We start from the raw sequence: 22446 nt of genomic DNA, 5'->3' as shown, positions 1-22446 counted from the left end.
GGGTTGGCTTTGAACCGCGATCCTCAGATCTCAGCCTCCTGAGTAGCTAGGATTACAGGCGTGAGCCACCAGCGCCCGGCTAGTCCACAAATTTTTTAAAAAATGCTGTTCATTAGTATTATTAGGAGATTTTTTTGGGGGGAGATAGGGCTAGTTGGTCACGGGGCCTGAACTCTGGACCTGGGCGCTGTCCCTCAGCTTTTCAGCTCAATGCTAGTACTCTACAACTTAAGCCACAGTGCCACTTCTGGATTTTTCTGCTTATGTGGTGCTGAGGAATTGAACCCAGGGCCTTGTGCATGCAAGGCAAGCACTCTACCACTGAGCCACCCTCCTAGTCCCCATACTAGGGAATTTTATAACAGAAAAATCCAAACTATGCAAAGAGGAATATTCTCTCCTACCTTATATATTCCTCTTTATTTTCTTCTGTCACAAGAATATTGCCACCATTGGGTTTCAAATCATGGCTCTTAATTTCACCTAAAATTTCTTTATCCACAGAGAAGTACATTTCCAAGCCACATTCTTCAATATTGTTCTCTCTGTATAAGTGAAATAAGCATTATTTATCTTCTAATTCGACTATAAAAGTTTAAATTTAAAGCATCTCTTAATTGGCTATAAGCTATTAACATCAAAGTAAGAAAGTGCAACAGTATGCTCTAATATCACATTATTGTGTAAGATCTTGGGCATACTTCTGTAACTAAGCAATTCAACAGTTTATTTAGATGATTAGATTATTTAATTCAATAAACTGGTAATATGCCTACAATTTTGGCAAGTTACTAATTCTACAGTGAAAGCATGTAGACCACACTTTAGTTAATGCAGACAGAAACTTACTTAACCCAGATGAGAGAATTGTAAAATTCTGGATCAATAGATTCTAAATCTTTAAGTCCAACTGGTTTGTTCAAGATACGTTTATAGAATGGTAAGGAAAAACCCGTGTCTATGAATTTTCCATGGAATAGAGCCTACACAGAAAGGGAACAATATTAACACAATTATACAAATGCCACTTTATTTTAAAACATTAAATTTTTCATTTATAAAAAATCCTATAATATAATCTTTTATGGCACATGTAAGACAACTTAGTATTGCTGAATTAACCAAATAAATGCACAGTCTTGACCTGCACTTACCATGGCAATAAACCTGCCAATAAAGCGAAAATATTTCAGATGATCAGGATTGATGTAAGATGCAGGGTTTATCTGTAAGCAGTAATTATCCTTCCCTGCATATTCAAACAGGCAATACATGGGGTTCAACACTTCATGTGACAAAAGAAAGAACCATTCTCTGAAATTGAAAGAAAACTCAGAATGAAAAATCTTATAAATAACCATCCTAACAAATCAAAGATCAGGACAACCAAGTTCTTGGGAATCTACATATCTTAGCTGGTGAGTTTTTCTACTTTATTTGTATACTCTGTGCAAATTCACATCTATTTTACAAATAATATTTATACACTATTATATTTCAAAGAACCTAAGACATCACTTACTTAAAAAAGGCATCCTTATTGGATTACCTATTAAAACTTTTCCAGTTATAATTGCAATGAATACATATTTCAATTTCAGAGACATTAAATATGAACATACTAAATTTTTTAATTGGTATAAAAGGCATATTTAAAATTTACTATTGGCTTAGAGTTGTTGAAATAATCTAATATTCCATCTATTACTGAGTACACAGTGATACTCAACAAGTAACATTATTCCCTATATTTCAGATCAACATGAAAACCTTTAAATTTCAGTTAATAAAGCACTTAAGTTCAGCCACACAATTATTAGAAAATGTTTTAAGAAACTCTAGTGGGCTGGGAAGGTGGCTCAGTGGTAGAGTGCTTGCTTTGCATGCATGATGCCCTGGGTTCGATTCCTCAGCACCACATAAGCAGAAAAAGCCGGAAGTGGCAATGTAGCTCAAGTGGTAAAGCGCTAGCCTTGAGCTGAAGAGCTCAGGAACAGCGCCCAGGCCCAGAGTTCAGACCAAAACACACACACACACACACACACTCTCTCTCTCTCTCTTTCTCTAATAATTCACATGTTCTGAAGATATCCATGCATATTAACATGAAGTCATTGTCATTATGTTGTATGGTTGGGTCTGGTAGGATAGATCTGGTGGAACACTTAGCAGTCAGTGTCTTAGACCTTTTCTCCAGTTAGTTGATCACCTCTGCTGACAATTCTGCTTATACTTTTATATTGCTAGTTAGTATGCTGATTAGGAAATGAATGACTACTTACTCTTGAATTATGTTGAACTTATATAAAACTAAATACTTCTGGGCTGGGAAGGTAGCTCAGTGGTAGAGCACTTGCCTTGCATGCCTGAGGTCCTGGGTTCGATTCCTCAGCACCACATAAACAAAAAGAAAAAAAGCCGGAAGTAGCGCTGTGGCTCAAGTGGTAGAGTGCTAGCCTTGGGCTGAAAAGCTGATGGACAGCATCCAGGCTCAGAGTTCAGGCCCCAGGACCGACAAAAAAAAGAAAAAAAGGAAAAAAAAGAAAAAAAAAAAACTTCTACTCATATTTATTATTATTGTATTTCACTTATTTTTTGTCAGTATTAGAACTTGATCTCAGGACCTTATACACTGGCTAAGCTTGCTCAGCAAGTTGGCACTCCACAATCTGAGCCATGCTTCCAGTCCTTACATCTACTATTTATCTTTGATTATATCATACATTTTCAAAGGTAAATGAATTTTCTAACAAAATATAAAGAATAATTACCAAAATGTAGCCACCAGTAAGTATACAAAGACTCAGATTCTAAACTAGATCATTAATAAATGTATTAGTATTTCTACTCTTCATGATAATCCTAGAAGGATATACTGCTATCTTGTTTTTGTCGGTCATGGGGGCTGAACTCTGGGCCTGGGCGCTGTCCCTGAACTCTTCAGCTCAAGGCTAGTGTTCTACCACTTGAGCCACAGCGCCATTTCTGGTTGTTTTTGCTTATGTGGTGCTGAGGAATCGCACCTAGGGCCGCATGCATGCAAGCCAAGCACTCTACCACTGAGCCACCTTCCCAGTCCCGGATATACTACTATCTTATTTGACAAATCAAGATATTTGCCTATGAATTGGGTGCTGGTGGATCAAGCCTATAATCCTAGCCACTCAGGAGGCTGAGATCTAATCATCACAGATCAAAAGTTAACCAGGACCAAGTCCAAGACACTCTTATCTCCATTTAATCAGTAAAAAGCTAGAAGTGAAAGTGTAGCCCAAGAATGCTAGCCTTGAGTGAAAAAACTCAGCAAGAAAGCAAGGCTTTGAGTTCAATCCTAAGTATGGGTACATGTATACGTGTGCGCATACACACACACACATACACACATACACTATTTGCTTTCCAACACTACCACTGCTACTACATTTTTAAACTGGTGTGACATACTGTTATGGAATAAGCAAAGCTATTCTTTGCTGAGGCTACCATTTAAGGTCTGACTAACAGCTCTAAAATGAAAAAGAATTAAGACTTTGATTTTTATATAGGCTACTATATTTTGCTGATAAGATTATTAATTTCAGTTGGGAACTGAGTCTCAATTATCTTTATCAGGACTATGAGAAGCCCTAATCACTATAAGATCTTGGGTGCTTTGTGGAATAGATATGATGTGATCGACTGTTTACTGATTAACATACTATGTCAAACAGTAGGCTGATATAATGCAAATCCTGAATCCACGTACAACTTATGCATCCTACATGAATCTGTAAAAATCTTTTCATTGCCTATAAAATTCTATTTTACAGAGCTATTTTTAGGACAAATAGTGTAGGTGAAATCAATTAGCATTTCCTTAGTAAAAAAAAAGGTGCTAAATTGTTTGTTGAAATTTTGTAGCTCCAGCATAGTAAGCCTCAATCATTTGCTACTATTCATTTTCATGAAATATAAGATTGCGAAAATAGTACTTGCAAGCAAAGTGTAATGATACCTTTGGAAGAAAGGAACTAAGTTCTGAGTACTCATATTATCACTACCTTGCTACACCTCCATAATCTAAACCTTCTTCTCCTGGAAAAATCACCCACAAACGTCTTCGCAGATCTTGGGGACTGAAGCTCATTATCTATAAAACAATAAAAAGAATTGGCGAAAACAATTTTTGAAACACCATTCTACCATTTCCAAGTTTCACATTTTTGCATTATATAGGTAACTTAAATCTTAAATTCCCCATGACAGAATGTTAATGAGAATATTAATACTACACATAGAAAATGAATTAAAGTTTCATAAACTTTATGTATTTATACATTTTTATATTTACATACTTTTTTTTTTTGTCGGTTGTAGGGCTTGAACTCTGGGCCAAGTGGTATCCCTCAGCTCTTCAGCTCAAGGCTAGTGCTCTACCACTTCAGTCACAGTACCATTTCCAACTTTTTCTGCTTATGTGGTACTGAGGAATGGAACCCAGGGCCTCATGTATGCAAGGCAAGCACTCTACCACTGAGCCACCTTCTCAGCCCCATACTTTTTTATTTCAACAAAAATTATTTTATATGTTTAAAGGCACAGAAGTATTGTGTCTTCGGGTTCTATACATTCTTTTTTCTTGTTGTTGTTAGTTGGTCCTGGGGCTTGAACTCTGGGCCTGGGCGCTGTCCCTGAGCTCTTCAGCTCAAGGCTAATGCTCTACCACTTGAGCCACTTTCAGCTTTTTTTCTGTTTATGTGGTGCTGAGGAATCAAATCCAGGGCCTCATGCATGCGAGGATAGCACTCTACCTCTCATGCCACAGCATCACTTCTGGCTTTTTCTGTTTATGTGACACTGAGGTATCGAACCCAGGGCTTCATGCATGCTAGACTAGGCTAGCCAGCCCAGGCTGGCTTTGTGAGAATCTTATCTTCAAATAACCACCAGAAAACCAGATGGGGCACTGTGGCTCAAAGTGATAGAGTGCTAACTAGCCTTGAGCAATAAAGCTCAAGGACAGCATCCAGGCCCTGAGTTAAAGCCTCAGGACTGTCCACATGTGTACATGTGTTTGCACATAGACACACACAGACACATTTTTATCTGTAATAGTAACACATGCTTATTGTAAAAATTGTAAAAATTCAAATACAAAAGTGTAAGAACAGCTGTTTTCCTTTCTCTTTTCTACTGATACCATAATGCTCACATATAGGTATTGCCAGAACTTTGCCTACTGATAGTCTACTTGTATATCTATTTCAAATAAAAATTTAGCATCAGCCAGGCATCCGTGGCTAACACCTGTAATGCTAGCTACTCAGGAGGCTGGGATCTGAGGATCGTGATTCAAAGCCAGCCTGGGCAGGAAAGTCTGTGAGACTCTCTTTTTTTCTTTTTTTTTTGGTCGGTCGTGGGGCTTGAACTCTGGGCTTGGGCACTGTCCTTGTGCTCTTCAGCTCAAGGCGAGCGCTCTACCCCTTGAGCCACAGCACCCTTCTGGTTTTCTAGCAGTTTATTGGAGATCAGAGTCTCATGAACTTTCCTGCCCAGGCTGGCTTTGGTTTTGAACTGTGATCCTCAGATCTCAGCCTCCTGAGTAGCTAGGATTACAGGCGCGAGCCACTGGTGCCCAGCTGCTGTGAGACTCTTACCTCAAATAAACCACTAGAAAACCAGAAGTGGCACTGTGGCTCAAGCGGTAAAGCACTTGCCTTTTCCTGAAGAGCACAGTGACAGCGCCCAAGCCCAGAGTTCAAGCCCCAAACCGAAAAACAACAACAACAACAACAAAAAACAACCCTAGCATCTTAGAAAAGGAAATTTGAAACTCACCAATCAACTATGTTACTCTTAAAAAGTACAAAACACACAAGCACGTGTATATATATATACACACAAAAATCCCCATTGAATGTTAGGTACTAAGGTAGCTGGCAATGAGACTAGACATGATCAGACAGTACCTGCTGAAAGGAATCTTCAAACAATGTTTTTCTTGTCACTGTAATCTTTATGTGCTGTGGCATGGCCAGTTGCTGAAATGTAAGAAGAGATTTAAGCCAATTCTCACCATTAAAATGGTCTACCAAAAATACCAAAAGGAAGGCCTAGCTATTTGGTGAGCAAAAATGACAAAAACATAATTAAATAATTTAAAAAATTACCTTCAAATTGTTATGCAAAAGATTTCACTTTAACATCTCCATTCATAAAGTGATGCCTTCCATCATTCTTCCACTTTCTCCCATCTATCTCATACCCACTGTTAACTCGTTTACTAATTCCATTATCATATATGTACAGAGTACTATTATAATTGCATTCCTTTATCATTTTTCTTTGCATTCTGCCCCTCTCCTCTCAGTCCCTTTTCTTTCAAATGTTTTCCCATGCTTCATCTCTGACGATATAAGACACAATTATCCAACTGATAAATATATTACTTTGTTCAAAAAATCTGTGAGAGTCGGGTGCTGGTTGCTCATGCCTGTAATCCTAGCTACTCAGGAGGCTGAGATCTGAGGATTGCGATTCAAAGCCAGCCTAGGCAGCAAAGTCCGGGCAGCAAAGTCCTTGAAACTCTTATCTCCAATAAACCACTAGAAAACTGGAAGTGGTGCTGTGGCTCAAGCCATAGAGCGCTTGCCTTGAGCTGAAGAGCTGAGGGACAGCGCCCAGGCCCAGAGTTCAAGCACCAGGACCGGAAAAAAAAAAAAATGAGGGATTCCAATGTTTTCCATTTTACCGGTTTTTCTGAATTAACTAATTAGCATAACAAAAGAAAAGATTCCGTTCCAATACTAACCTGACACCAAAACCGGAAGTACTGAACCTTTGCTTTGAAGTCTCGAACATAGGCTATTTGGGGTCCATTGTCTCTGAAGAAGAACAGGGTTAACGCGACATGTATAATTGCTCATAAAAGACAGTAATAAAGAAAAGCAAATACTCTTACTTATTTCAGTACTTAGCAACTTAAATAAAAAGCGCAGCACAGACTTTCCTGCTGGGCTGGCTTCAAGCTTCAAACCTCAATCCTCAGATCTCAGCCTCCACAGTAGCTAGAATTACAATGTGAGTCACCAGTGCCTGGCCTCTCCTCTCCCACTCTCCTACTCTCCTCCTCCCCTCCCCCCTCCCCCCTCCCGCCCTGCCCCGCCCGGCCCAGCCATTCCACTCCTTTTTTTACCAGTTATTTTGGAATACAGTTCTGCTTTCTATCTGCATGCAAACCAGACCGGTTTGAATACTCAATAACCTCAAAGTGGGGCTGGGAAGGTGGCTCAGTGGAAGAGTACTTGTCTTGCATGCATGAGGCCCTGGGTTCGATTCCTCAGCACCACATAAGCAGAAAAAAAAAAAGCGAGAAGTGGCACTGTGGCTCAAGTGGTAGAGCGCTAGCCTTGAGCTGAAGAGTGAGGGACAGCACCCAGGCCCAGAGTTCAGGGCCCATGACCAACCAAAAAATAAATTAAAAAAAAACCTCAAAGTGATTGGGTTGAGCTGAAAATTGGGTTAGGCTGAAAAACATTAAGAAGTTGGGCCTACTATGATGTCTTAGGCCACCGGGCTCAGGTTGTACTTCCTTTCTAGTTTTGTTCAATATATGATTGTTTCCTCTTTCATACACTCATGCCACGATGTACTACTATACATCATTAGATGATACAATGACCTTTGTTAAGCCTGAGCTATGCTATTTGGACTTTTGAGTCATCAAAACTGAGCTAGGAGCCAGGTGCAATGGCTTATGTCTATAATTTCAGATACATGGGAAACAGAACAAAGGATCATGGTTTAAAGCTGGCCCAAGAAAAAAGCACCAGACTATATGAAAAATAACTGAAGCAAAAAGAACTGGGTGTTTGACTCAAGTACTAGAGTGTTTTACTAACAAACATGAGGTCCTAAATTCAATCTCTAGTAGCACAAAAACAAACCAAATGACAAATAAGCCCGAGCTAAATAAGTACTTGATTATGTAACTTATATCAATTATATTATTGTCGTGATGTAAAATTCCATGGCCAAGAAACAAGGAAATGACAAGTCTTTTTGCTGGGTGCCAGTGGCTCATGTCTATAATCCTAGCTACTCAGTAGGCTAAGATCTGAGGATTGTGGTTCAAAGCCAGCCCAGCAGGAAAATCTGTGAGACTCTTATTGCCCATTAACCACTAGAAAATTGGAAGTGGTACTGTAGCTCTAAGTGGTAGAGTGTTAGCCTGGAGCAAAAAAGCTCAGGGACATACCCAGGCCCCAAGTTCAAGCCCTATGACCTACCAAAAAAGACAGTCTTTTCAACAAATGGTGCTGGGAAAACTGGATATCCACATGCCAAAGAATAACAATGGATACTCTATCTTACAGCATGTACTAAAAACTACTCAAAGGGAGGTCCAAAGACCTACATGTAAGAGCTAAAATCATAAGCCTGTCAGAAGAAAAGCATCATGATTCTACATTAGGCAATGGTTTTTTGGTAACACATAAAATATAGACAGACTGAACTTTATCAAAATTTCAAACTTTTTGTATATCAAAGGATATTATCCAGAGTAAAAATTAACCCTCAGAAGGGGAGAACATATTTTTAAGTCATAAACTGAGTAAGAGATTAATAGCCAAATTCACGTGCAGCTAGTAAGAATGATCCCATATGATTATAATGGAGTAGAATTCCTAACTCCCAGTGATATAGCCCTGTTAGCCTCACAGCATAACACATTACTCACCTGTTTGTAATTATGTTAGTATAAACAAACCCACTACAATGCTAATCACAGAAAAACATAGCAATGCAATTATGAATAATGTATAATACATGATAATGATAGTCAGTGATTATATGACTAGTTTATGTATTTACAAAATGCTTTTTTTTTTTTGGTCGGTTATGGGGTTTGAACTCTGGGCCTGGGCAATATCCCTCAGCTCTTCAGCTCAAGGCTAGTACTCTACCACTTGAGAGCCAGACCCACTTCCAGCTTTTTTTTCCTGTTTATGTGGTGCTGAAGAATTGAACCCAGGGCCTCATGCATGCAAGGCAAGCACTGTACCACTGAGCCACCTTCCCAGCCCCTACAAAATGCTTTTAAACATTATTTTATTCTATTTTTTAATTTTTTATTTTTTTGGTCGGTCATAGAGCCTGAACTCTGGGCCTGGTTACTGTCCCTGCGCTCTTCAGCTCAAGGCTAGGGCTCTACCAACTGAGCCACACAGCACCACTTCCAGATTTTTCTATGTATGTGGTGCTGAGGAATCGAACCCAGGGCCTCATGCATGCAAGGCAAGCGCTCTACCACTGAGCCACCTTCCCAGCCCTAAACGTTATTTTAATTTGTGTGTGTGTGTGCCAGTCCTGGGACCTGGGCACTGTCATTGAAATTTTTTGCCCAAGGATAGCACTATATCACTTAATCTACAGCTCTAAGTGTAGCTTTTAGATGGTTATTTGAAGATAAAAGTCTAATGGACTTTCCTGCCACAGCTGTTTTGAACCAAGATTCTCAGATCTCAGCCTCCTAAGCAGCTAGGATTATAGGTGTGGGCCACTGACACATGGCCTTTAATCATTAACTTAAAATGTACTCCCACAGGGCTGGGAACGTGGCTCAGTGGTAGAGTGCTTGCCTTGCATGCATGAGGTCCTGGGTTCCATTCCTCAGCACTACATAAGCAAAAAAAGCCAGAAGTGGCACTGTGGCTCAAGTGGTAGAACACTAGCCTTGAGCTGAATAGCTGAGGGACAGTGAGTGCCCAGGCCCAGAGTTCAAGCTCCACAACCAGCAGAAAGAAAGAGAGAAAGAAAGAAAGAAAGAAAGAAAGAAAGAGAGAGAGAAAGAGAGAATGAGAGAAAGAAAGAGAAAGAAAGAGAGAAAGAAAGAGAGAAAGAAAGAAAATGTACTCCCACTTATAAAAAAAAACAAGAGTTTATTGCAAAGTAGTATAGCAGCAACCTCATTTCTCTTATGTCTACTATGTCACTGGTTTGCATAAGTTTCTTTGGAGCTTGATTTAATTTTATGTTTTGTTTACTATAAAGACTGTATCATCAGCTGGGGCGCTGGTGGCTCACGCCTGTAATCCTAGCTACTCAGGAGGCTGAGATCTGAGGATTGCGGTTCAAAGCCAGCCAGGAAAGACTGTGAGACTCCTATCTCCAATAAACCACCAGAAAACTGGAAGTGGCGCTGTAGCTCAAGTGGTAGAGCGCTTGCCTTGAGCTGAAGAGCTGAAGGACAGCGCCCAGGCCCAGAGTTCAAGCCCCACGACCGACAAAAAAAAAAAAAAAAAAAAAAAAAAAGACTGTATCATCTAGGCTAGGTGTGTAAACCATATAGTCTATATGTGTAGGGCACGCCATTTAGGTTTGGTAAATACTCTGATATTCACAAAATAATGCATTTCTCAGAAATTATCTCTTCATTAAGTAAATCAATGTATAAAATATAATAGTAACAAAAAGAAAACTCAAGACAAAATAAGACTTCTATTCCTCTCTAATTCAAGTCTTCAAGTCAGATCTGAGGAATTAGTTTTACTTTTAATCTGTAGTGTTTAAAATTACAAAGCAGGCTGAAAACATGGCTTAGTGTTAGAATTCTTGCCTACCATGCATGAAGCCCGATTCTTCAGTGCCACATAAACAGAAAAGGCCAGAAGTGGGTCTGTGGTTCAAGGGGTAGAGCGCGAGCCTTGAGCAAAAGAAGCTCAGGGACAGAGCCCAGATCCTGAGTTTAAGCCCCAGGACTGAAAAAAAAAAAAAAAGAAAAAAGAAAACTTACAAGGCAGATTTTCCTGTTCGGGGATCTATGTAGGTTGTTGTTCTTCTATTGTGGTCCACAAAATATGGAATCCCATCCACTGTGAATCTCATTTCCCAGCCTTCAGGTAGGGGCTTTTCATTTAATTGACTATGAAATACAGAGGAAAAAAAAATATTAGCACATAAGAAACATTTATTTACTAACCAAGTATAGAAACTAAAAATATCCATAAGTGTAACACAAAATCCTTTGGAAATATATTTAGTCCATTATTTTCAGTTCTGTACTAGCATCTCTAGATACACATTAAACTTTTCAGCAGTATTAAAAACAAATTATCACTAGGAATTCTACCATCTTCTTGGCTTATGTTTTCCTATTCATCTAATAATCTATGTAAACTAAGTTCTGTCCAATGTCTTAGAAGTCTTCATATTTGCCAGAGGTATTGCTCAAATGTTACAGTGCCTAATTACAAAGCATCAGGACATGACTTTAAATCTCAGTATAGAAAAAAAATATCCTACACAACATTAACAAGTGTTTATAAACAATGTATTGTTTTCCATTCTTTTTCTTTTGTCCAAATACTAGGGCTGGAACTCAGGGCCGAGGTACTGCCTCTAAGTTTTTTCACTCAAGGCTAGCACTATAACATGAGCCACAGCTTCAATTCGATCTTTTTTTTTGGGTGGGGGGAGGTTTACTGGAGATACAAGTCTCATGGATATTCCAGCCCTGGTTGGTTTTAAACAACAAACCTGTTATCAGCATTGAGTAGCTAGTGTGAATACCTTACTTTCAACCTCCACTATCCTTGGGATTATAGGCATAAGCCTCTAGGCCTGGCCTCTTCAGCTTTTTAATACCTATTTTTATATCTTTAAAACTTTGTCATACTGTTTGGTTTCTTTGTTCACAAAACGGAAAAATCTATTTCTATGTAATAAGACTATGTAGAACACAAGACAATTAAAAAAAAATACTAGTGGGCTGGGAAGGTGGGTCAGGGGGTGAGTGCTTGCCTTGCATACATGAGGCTCTGGTTCAATTCCTCAGCACCACATAAGCAGAAAAAGCCGGAAGTGGCGCTGTGGCTCAAGTGGTAGAGTGCTAGCCTTGAGCTGAAGAGCTGAGGGATAGTGCCCAGGCCCAGAGTTCAGGCCTCATGACTGACAAAAAAACAAACAAACAAAAAAAAACAGTAAGAAGCTGTCAAGCTGGGTACCTGTGGTTCATGTCTGTAATTCTAACAAAAATATTTTTAAAGCTCTCAAATTATATTATTAGTACTCCTGCTACTATAGACTGATCATTATAAGTCTGTCAAGTATACATTCTTTTTTTTTTTTTTGGGTCCAGTCGTGGGGCCTGAACTCTGGGCCTGGGCGCTGTCCCTCAGCTCTTCAGCTCAAGACTAGCACTCTACCATTTGAGCCACAGCACCACTTCCGGCTTTTTTATTTTTGCTTATGTGGTGCTGAGGAATAGAACCCAGGGCCTCAGGCATGCAAGGCACGCACTCTACCACTGAGCCACCTTCCCAGCCCCTGTCAAGTATACATTCTACATACTGCTATCACCATATTTATCATCTTCCAAGTTGTATGCTGGATACAACTTTCCACCTTACAAACACATGAGCTTTACACCATGCAAATAATGCATGAACTTTAGACTTACATAAATAATTTAATCTGATATATAGTAAAATAACTTAGGTACTAGCACAAACACTAAATGCTTACTAGTGAACATAAGAATTTTACGGGGCTGGGAAGGTGGCTCAGTAGTACAGCGCTTGCCTTGTATGCATGAGGCCCTGGGTTTGATTCCCCAGTACCACATAAGCAAAAAGAAAAAAAGCCAGAAGTGGCGTTGTGGCTAAAGTGGTAGAGTGCTAGCCTTAAGCTGAAAGATGAGGGAGGGACAGTGCCCAGGCCCAGAGTTCAGGCCCCACGACCAGACCCAAAAATAAAAATAAATAAATAAAAAGAATTGTACATTTCAAAACACTATTCTAGAATAGGTAGAGAACTGCTGGTAATTACCTTGTGGTCTGTGTATTGTAACATAGTGGAATTAAGTCTTTTTTAGTTTTCTAGGTATAACAAATATGGCAATTTTGTATATTGCAGCACGCTTTTTTTCCTCCCTCCCTCTTTCTCTGTCTGTCTCTGTCTCTCTCTTTCTTTCTTTCTTTGTCAGTCATGGGGCTTGAACTCAGCCTGGGTGCTGTCTCTGAGCTTTTTCGCTAGCACTAACACTGAGCCACAGTGCCACTTCCGTTTTCTAGTAGTTAACTGGAGGTAAGAGTCTCATGGGCTTTCTTGCCTGGGCTAGCTTCAAATCACGATCAGATTACAGGTGTGAACTACTGGATCTCAGATCTTTTTTTCCTATTTTTATAGCTTCAATTTTCTCATGTGGTTATGAGAACAATAATGTTCAGGTTTACATCAGAACGGGAAATACAGAATTGGAGGAATTCAGGCTCACTGTTTATTTATTTATTTTATTGTGAAAATACCATACAGAGAGGTATTACAATTGCATGGGCAAGGTAATGAGTACATTTCTTTCTTTTTTTTTTTTGGGTCCGGTCTGGGGCCTGAACTCTGGGCCTGGGCGCTGTCCCTCAGCTCTTCAGCTCAAGGCTAGCGCTCTACCACTTGAGCCACAGCACCACTTCCGGCTTTTTTCTTTTTTCTTATGTGGTGCTGAGGAATCGAACCCAGGGCCTCATGCATGCAAGGCAAGCACTTGGTAGAGTGCTGAGCCACCTTCCCAGCCCCATGAGTACATTTCTTTTCTTTTTTTTTTTATTGTAAAGATACTATACAGAGGGTCACAGTTACATGAGCAAGGTAATGAGAACACTTCCCATCAAGCATTGCTACCCCCTCCACTGTTTTCCCCCTACCATCCCTTTCCTCCCTACCTTCCCTGAGGTTCTCTTTTTTTAAATTGTGATTAAGTGATTACATAATTCCCCAAATTTCACAGTATTGTGGAATAATGATGCTCATTTAAAGTCACAAGTTCATTCTAACTTTCCTGGAGCAAATTGTCTATCACAGTCTATAACATATAACGGTGTACACATATACACCATACATGTGATCAGCAGCATGGGGATATTTAGTAGTGGTTCGACCAGATGAGTGGGAGTTCTTTGTTTCTTAAATCCTGTTAATTTTGTCGTATCACCTAACATTTTGGATTTAGCATCCACTTATCAGGGAGACCATGTACCGTTTGTCTCTTTGCTCTTGGCTTACCTCGCTCAACATGATTCCTTCTAGCTCCATCCATTTCCCTGCAAATGCCATTATTTTGTCATTTCTAATGGCTGCATAATATCCCATGAGTACATTTCTTATCAAGCATTGTTGCCTCCTCCTTTGTTTCACCTTCTCATCATCCATCCTCCCCCACTCCCCCAGCCAAAGTTGTAAAGTTCATTTTTTCGACCTAACGACTTCTTGTAGGGATCTACTTTTGCTGGATTGTCATTTTTCTTGTGTAATTCAGGGAAACAAAGAAAAACCATTAGGGCTGGAAATGTAGCTCAATGATAGAGCACTTGCCTAATACATGCCATGCCTTATGCTGCATAAATACCAGTATCACACACAAAAAGAAGGAATGGGGATGAATCTGATCAAGATTCATTATACATATAAGTAGATATGTCAAAATGAAGCCCCTTTGTGCCCATAAAAAGAAAAACAACTTTGTCTTGAATCATATTTTGTGAAGTACAAATAAAGGTTAATAATATTCATAATATTCATTTATGTACATACAATTGAATACAAGTGCCAGACAAGAATACCAAAAATGTAAGAAAAGAGAACTTTCTTTTGTTGTAATTATAATGTAAGACAGGATCAGTACTATGTCATTTGAGATAAACCTAGGTAATTTACGCTCTTTATTAAAATATGATTCTATTTTTAACTCTACAGGTATGTATAAAGGTCTAAGGGAATAATGGTGGCAAATTGCAAAGGGATAACTTGTTCATTCTATCTTTAGAAATTTTATTTTTTATTTTTCAGTACTACAATCACACCCAAGTCTTCAAATGTACTACATAGGTACTGTACCACTGAGCCAAACCTTATCTCTAGCCCCAGATACAGAATTTTAGAAAGAAATTTAAAAATTTTTATCTTTTGGGGCTGGGAAGGTAGCTCAGTGGTACAGCACTTGCCTTGCATGCTTGAGGCCCTGGGTTTGATTCCTCAGCACCACATAAGCAAAAGGAAAAAAGCCGGAAGGGCACTGTGGCTCAAGTGGTAGAGCGCTAGCCTTGAGCTGAAGAGCTGAGGGACAGCGCCCAGGCCCAGAGTTCAGGCCCCTCGACTGGACCCAAAAAAAAAAGGAAAAAAATTTATATCTTTTGATGCTTAATTCTTTTATGGAACTAAATACATTTAAATTATATACAATAACTTCACAAAAAAGAACCACACTGGCATTTGCTGGTAGCCAGAAACATTTTGTTTTTTGAGATAGGTTCTTACTAGTAGATGACCCAACTTGCCAACCATCTGCTTCCGTCTGCTGAGTGCTAAGACTTATTCCATGACCTACTACCACATTCATCTTGTTACTGAACTATTATACCTGAGAGTGGTTGTGCCAAAAATTGTAAGCAGCTGGTCCGAAATGAGAGTTGACTCTCCAAAGTGTAGTTAATGTCTTAAGTGATTGTATGTTTTTCTCAAACTTCTGACAGAATGGAACTGTCCGTTTCATAAAAGTATACTACTACAAACTAGTATATATTGAACATGTCCTTCCTCCATATGCTTATAGTTAAGACTTTATGTTAAGTACCTCAGGCTGTGACCTTGTCTGGAAACAGGACCATAAAAATGCATTAGTTAAGAGGAGATAATACAGGAGTATGGTAGCTGAGTCACTAATTCTATAGAAATGGTGTTCTTACAAAAGGGGAAATTTGGGCAGTCATATACACAGAGGAAAGACATATGAAGACAGAAATATGCTGACAAAAACCCAAGAACTATAAAAAGTTGGGAGAGATCTGGAACAGGGCCATACCTAGTTGTACAGTGACAGAACAGTGCTGCCAACACTTTGGTCTCTGACTTGTAGGATCCAGAACTGTCAAGATAATTACTGCTGTTTAAAAGTACTCCATGAAGCTGGGTGCCGGTGGCTCATGCCTGTAATCCTAGCTATTCAGGAGGCTGAGATCTGAGGATAGCAGTTCAAAGCCAGCTAGGGCAGGAAAGTCCGTGAGACTCTTATCTCCAATAAACCACTAGAAAACCAGAAGTGGCGCTGTGGCTCAAGAGGTAGAGCGCTCGCCTTGAGCTGAAGAGCGCAAGAGCACCTAAAGTCAGAGTTCAAGCCCCACAACCAACAAAAAAATAAAAAAATTCAAAATTAAAGTACTCCAATGTAAGTTGGGCACCAGTGGCTCATGTCTGTGATCCTATCTACTCAGGAGGCTGAGATCTGAGAACTGCAGTTCAAAGTTAGTCTGGGCAAGAAAATCTGTGAGACTCATTTCCAACTAAATACTTAAAAAGCATATATGGCACTGTGGCTCAAGTGGTAGAGAGCTACCCTTAAGCAAAAAAAGTCAGGGACAGTGCCCAGGCCCTGAGTTCAAGTTCCAGGACCAGGACAAACAAAAAAGTACTTCCTGTGTTGTGTACTTTATTAAACTGGTCTTAACAAACTAATACACAGAGATTATGCTGAGTAACTGTATATAGCTATCAAAACATTAAGAAAAAGGGCTCAGTGGTAGAGTGCTTGCCTCGCATGCATGAGGCCCTGGGTTCAATTCCTCAGCACATCAACAGAAAAGGCCGGAAGTGGCGCTGTGGCTGAAGTGCTAGCCTTGAGCTGAAGAGCTGAGGGACAGTGCCCAGGCCCAGAGTTCAAGTCCCACAACCGACAAAAAAGAAAAAAAAATTAAGAAAAAACCTGTACTCATATGCATAAATATACTAGCAAGTTTTTTATTCTTACTAACCAGTGTTAATAATGATGTGTAAATGATATTTTAAGATTATCTCTAACAACCACAGAATATTTTTATAAGTTTGTGTTTTCTACTGATGCAAATAAAAGAAACCAGAAAGTTTTCTACTACTCTCAAGAAATTGTTTACTTTTTCATTACATGAAAGTAAGAATTTTCTTCCTTCCTAAAGATGCAGATAATGCATAGTAAAGCTTTTCAGGAAAGAAAGTGCTAGGTACTACTAATACGTTAGGTTTTACCTTTTAAAGGAAGGAAACAATAAGTATTAGGCAAAGGCTAAACTAAATTGTATCTTTTTACCCATTAAAACATGCATTGAATTCTATTAGTGATCTAAGATTAAGAAAGTCTAGAATTATTAATCTGGTTACCACTAAATACATACATACTAATATACATATATATTTATATATTCATATATAGTAGCAAGCTTAGTAGCAAGATACTGAAATTTATTCTAATTGAAATACATGTGTTTAAGATGTTCTCAAAGTGAGATCTAGCATTTTTTAGAAGCATTTATGTATTTACATATGTATGTATGTAAGTGTATGAATGTTCAATGTAAGTGTATTCTCACACACAAGTGAGTAGTTTTCTCTACTTGCAAGAAACTCTTAGGCTTCTAATTTTGTGAGAATCAATAATATATTTTTGGTTTCCAGTACATGTTAAGTGATTCATATTAAGGCCTTTAAGAATGAATATACATATATATGAGTGAGAAATGAGTAAATTGATACACATATACTAAAAAATTCTTAAATTCTTACCCTTGACTTCGGGGGTCTTCCCATTGAGTAATTCGAGTGTTGTGGTTGACAAAATATACTCTGCCATTGTTATCAGTTCTTTTCTCTTCATTAAACAAAGAAATACAACATTAATATTGGCATAGACTTCCTCAAACTAAAACAAAACTAAATGACTATGTCTATTTTTCATTGCACTGTTGGCTTTATGGCATGTGTATCACTTCTTTGAAAAGGTTTAGTTTTGCCAGATGCCAGTGGCTTATTCCTGCACTCACAAATACTCAGGAGACTGAGATATGAAGATTAAAGAGTTTGGAGCCAGATCAGGCAGCAAAGTTGTGAGACTCTCACCTCCAATTAACCACCAAAAAAGCCTAAGTGAAACAGTAGCTCAATTGGTAGGGTGCTGGCATTGAGCACAAAAGCTCAGAGACAGTGCCCAGGTCCTGAGTTCCTGCCCCAGTATGGAAAAAAAAAGGGTGGGGTATTCTTTTTATTAAATGCATATACTTGCTAAAGTTATAGAAGTATTATTATACTCGGGACTGAGAAGGTAGCTCAGTGGTAGAGTGCTTGCTCTGCATGCATGAGGCAATACCACATAAGCAGAAAAAGCCAGAAGTGGCGCTGTGGCTCAAGTGGTAGAGCGCTAGCCTTGAGCTGAAGAGCTGAGGGACAGTGCCCAGGCCCAGAGTTCAGGCTTTACGACCAACAAACAAATAAACAAAAGAAATATTATTCTACTCTACCACTAAGCTATACCTTCAACATAACCACATTTATTTATTTATAGACAAGGTTTCACTAAGTATCCCAGGCTGGTCTGGAACTATGCAGTTGGCTTCAAGGTCATCCTGCTTCAGCCTCCTGAATGCCATAACTATAGACATGTGTCAACATACATGGTTCTCATTTTATTTTCAATAGCCCCGAAGATAAAGAAAACTCAAGACATCTAACCCAAAACTATGAACTAAGTAGCAGTAGGATGGAAACTCAGGTGTTCCATGGGGGGATTTTTTCATTACCATTCTACATTATCCCTTTTCTTAAAATATAAAGGGATATGAGGTAACTTGTCACTGGTATATAATTGGCAATATTCAACTAAGGCATATTTATTATCAAGTACCTAGGATTGAACCCAGGGCCTTGTATTTGTTAGGCAAGTACTCTACACTGAGCTATCCCCACCTATCAATGTTTCTTTTTTTGCTTTGGCCAGTATCAGGATTTTTTTTGTTTTTTTTTTTTTTTTGGTCAGTTGTGGGGGCTGAACTCCGGGCCTGGGTGCTGTCCCTCAGGTCTTCAGCTCAAGGCTAGTGCTCTACCACTTGAGCCACAGCACCACTTTCGGCTTTTTTCTTTTTGCTTATGTGGTGCTGAGGAATCAAACCCAGGGCCTCCTGCATGCAAGCAAGCACCTTACCACTGAGCCACCTTCCCAGCCCTGTTGTTGTTTGTTTTGAGTCACAGTTTGATCCTAGGACTTTGCAGTGGCTCAGTTGGCTTGCTTGTTTGGCTGACATTTTTCTACTTACTTCCAGCTTGGCTTTTGCTAGTTCCTTTAGAATTAAGTCTTGTGATTTATTTATTTCTTTTTCCTTCCGTCCCTCCCTCCTTCCATCCTTCCTTCCTCCCTCCCTCCCTCTCTCCCTCCTTCCTTCCTTCCTTTTCCTTTGGTTGGTTGTGGGACTTGAACTCTGAGACTGAACACTATCCCTGATGTCTTCAGCTGAAGGCAAGCACTTGAGTTGGTTAATCTCTGATTAACCAGTAAAATGCTGGACTCAATTAGTAGAGCACCATCCACGAGCAGAAGCCAAGTGAGAGCACAAAGCACTGTGTTCAAGCTTTGGTATTGCACCTCATCTTCCCCGCCCCCCACCCCGCCTACACACACGCACGCACGCGCGCACGTGCGCGAAAGAAAGAATTTGAAGCTCAATATCAGTACCTCACATCTGTCATCCTAGCCACTCAGGAGCCTAAAAACTGGAGAAATCATGGTCTGACATGAGCCTAGTCTTAAAAATCAAGACTCAGCCAGGTACTGATGGCTCACACCTGTAATCGTAGCTACTCAGGAGGCTGAGATCTGAAGATCCTTGTTCAAGGCCAGCCTGGGCAAGAACATCCATGAAACTCTGATCTCCAGTCAACCACCAGAAAAACGGAAGTGGTACTGCAGACTTTTCTGCCCTGGCTGGCTTTGAATCTCTATCCTCTAGGTCTCAATCTCCTGTATAGCTAGGATTACAACTGAAGCCCTGCTCAGTTTCTGTCTTTTTGTTGTTTTGTTTTTTAATTTTTTTTTTTTGGTCGGTTGTGGGGCTTGAACTCTGGGCTGGGCACTGTCTCCGAGCTCTTCAGCTCAAGGTGAATGCTCTACCACTTTGAGGCATAGCATCACTCCTAGTGTTCTGGTGGTTTATTGGAGATAAGAGTCCCACACCTTGCTGCCTGAGCTGGCTTTGAACCACAATCCTCAGATCTCAGCCTCCTGAGGAGCTAGGATTATAGACATGAGCCACCAGCACCAGGCTTACAGTCTCTTTTTTGTCTTTTTTTTTGGGGGGGGGGGAGGAGGTCTGGTTATGGGGCCTGAACTCTGGGCCTGGGCGCTGTCCCTCAGCTCTTCAGCTCAAGGCTAGTGCTCTACCACTTGAGCCACAATGCCACTTCCGGCTTTTTTCTTTTTGCTTATGTGGTGCTGAGAAATTGAACCCAGGGCCTCATGCATACAAGGCAAGCACTCTACCACTGAGTCACCTTCCCAGCCCCTTACAGTTTCTTTTTTAAAAACATATTTTGTTCCTTAATATACCCAAGTTCTAAACCTCAATACCTATAGCAACTTTCTACAAACACATTGAGTAGAAAGGCTCAATTCCTTAATTATTCCATCTAAATTGCTATTTGTTCACCACCTATCTCACTTCAGAATTCCTCTTTACTTTTTTCTACAAAATTTCCCTTGCTTTCGTAAGCTTTCACCATTACAGTTAAAAAGATGTATAGATTATTTTATCCTATAACAACCAAGAAAACAGCTTCAAAATTTCCATATTTATCTGTTCAATACCAATTAATTGTTCAAAAACAGTTCCTATATTCATATTTTGTAATTTGGCCAACAAGTTTCAAACTTTTTAAAAAGCATAGTTCCTAATAATGAGTTCATAAAAGAATGAACTATAATCCTCCCTACTCAGGAGGCTGATAATAGAAGATCACAGTTTGAAGCCATTATCTGCAGAGCTGTGGCTCAAGTGGTAGAGTGACAGCTCTGAACAAAAAAGCTAATGTAGGGGTTGGGAAGGTGGCTCAGTGGTAGAGTGCTTGCCTTGCATGCATGAGGTCCTGGGTTCGATTCCTCAGCACCACATAAGCAAAAAGAAAAAAAAAGCTGGAAAAGATTCCATTCTAAAAAAAACTGGTGTTCATTTTTTCAAATAACTCATTCTAAGTTGGATACTTCATTAAAATAAAGTTTTACTGGAATTTAGTATCATTTTCCTCTTCTAAAGTTTAAAAATGTTTATCACTCTGCAATTATATATACTAGTCTCTATTACTTGAAGTTTTACCACTTCCCAACAATGCCACATTGAGAACCAACACATGAACTCAAACCATAATATTATGATTCAATGTCTCAAAATGATTCAGTTTCTAATAGTGATAAAACTATAGATGGAAGTCAGATTCGTAGCTGTTTAGTATGTTCAAAATATATACTACTTTTTTGGAATAACTACCAAAAGAAGACATACTACTAAACTGAAGGCTCATCCATTGTAATTAGAGGAAGTAGTGTGGCTACAGACCCAATTTCTTTGTTGTAAAAAGATAAATACTACTGAAATTGCTGAACATCCAACCTAAATATACATAAGAGCACTTCCTGGCTTGATGAATAAAACAGTATTTAAAAAAAGGCGTATTACTATTCTCTGTAGTGTTTCCTAAACAGCTATGAAAATGATAAAAATGTCTTTATACAGAGACCCAAATCAATAAGATCAGGGATACCACAGGAGAAACTAGAACAAACATCCAAGACATCCAAACAATTATAAATAACTATTTCAGACTCTATACTCACTAAGGAAAGAAAACCTAGCAGAAATGGATGAATTTCTAGAGAAATACAAATTACCCAAACTGAACCAACAAAAAATAAATCAATTAAATATGCCAATAACCTACAATGAGATAGAAGAAGCAATCAGAAGCCTTCCAAAAAGGAAAAGCCCAGGATCAGATGGATTCACTACAGAATTCTATAAGACCTTTAAAGAAGAACTAATACCCATACTCCTCAAGCTCTTTAGAGAAATAGCAACAGAGGGAGCAATCCCAAATTCATTCTATGAAGCCAATATCACACTCATCCCCAAACCAGGCAAAGACCCAACAAAAAAAGAACTACAGACCAATTTCTTTGATGAACACAGATGCAATGCTCCTCAATAAAATTCTAGCCAACAGAATCCAGAAACGTATAAAAAAAATCATACATTATGATCAAGTAGGCTTCATCCCAGAGATTCAGGGAATGATTTAACATATGTAAATCAATAAACGTAATCCATCACATCAACAGATCCAAGGTCAAGAACCACATGATTATCTCCATTGACACGGAAAAGGCTTTTGATAAAATACAACACTTATTCATGTTAAAAGTGCTGGAAAAAAATAGGAATAAAAGGAACATTTCTTGTTTTTGTTTTTTTTTTGGGGGGTCCGGTCATGGGGCCTCAACTCTGGGCCTGGGCGCTGTCCCTGAGCTCTTCATCTCAAGGCTAGCGCTCTACCACTTGAGCCACAGCGCCACTTCCGGCTTTTTTTCTTTTTTGCTTATGTGGTGCTGAGGAATCAAACTCAGGGCCTCAT

The 22446-nt window shown here is 39.3% G+C and overlaps 1 protein-coding gene across 1 annotated transcript in view; it reads right to left on the bottom strand.

The window, feature by feature from the left end:
* The window catches only part of Itch (itchy E3 ubiquitin protein ligase), a 104904-nt gene that overhangs the window by 16540 nt on the left and 65918 nt on the right, over nucleotides 1-22446 (bottom strand). The window contains exons 12-19 of the mRNA XM_013010689.1: nucleotides 17563-17647; nucleotides 10775-10903; nucleotides 6791-6863; nucleotides 5949-6020; nucleotides 4041-4129; nucleotides 1155-1314; nucleotides 850-983; nucleotides 405-545 (exon numbers count right to left, since the gene is read on the bottom strand). Coding sequence (XP_012866143.1) covers nucleotides 405-545; nucleotides 850-983; nucleotides 1155-1314; nucleotides 4041-4129; nucleotides 5949-6020; nucleotides 6791-6863; nucleotides 10775-10903; nucleotides 17563-17647 — 883 coding nt within the window. The remainder of the gene's footprint in view (nucleotides 1-404; nucleotides 546-849; nucleotides 984-1154; nucleotides 1315-4040; nucleotides 4130-5948; nucleotides 6021-6790; nucleotides 6864-10774; nucleotides 10904-17562; nucleotides 17648-22446) is intronic.

The sequence above is a fragment of the Dipodomys ordii genome, unplaced genomic scaffold (assembly GCF_000151885.1).
Source record: "Dipodomys ordii isolate 6190 unplaced genomic scaffold, Dord_2.0 Scaffold13, whole genome shotgun sequence".
Lineage (NCBI taxonomy): Eukaryota > Metazoa > Chordata > Mammalia > Rodentia > Heteromyidae > Dipodomys > Dipodomys ordii.
The sequence above is the reverse complement of the archived record's forward strand: the minus strand, read 5'-3'. Positions and strand labels throughout refer to the sequence as shown.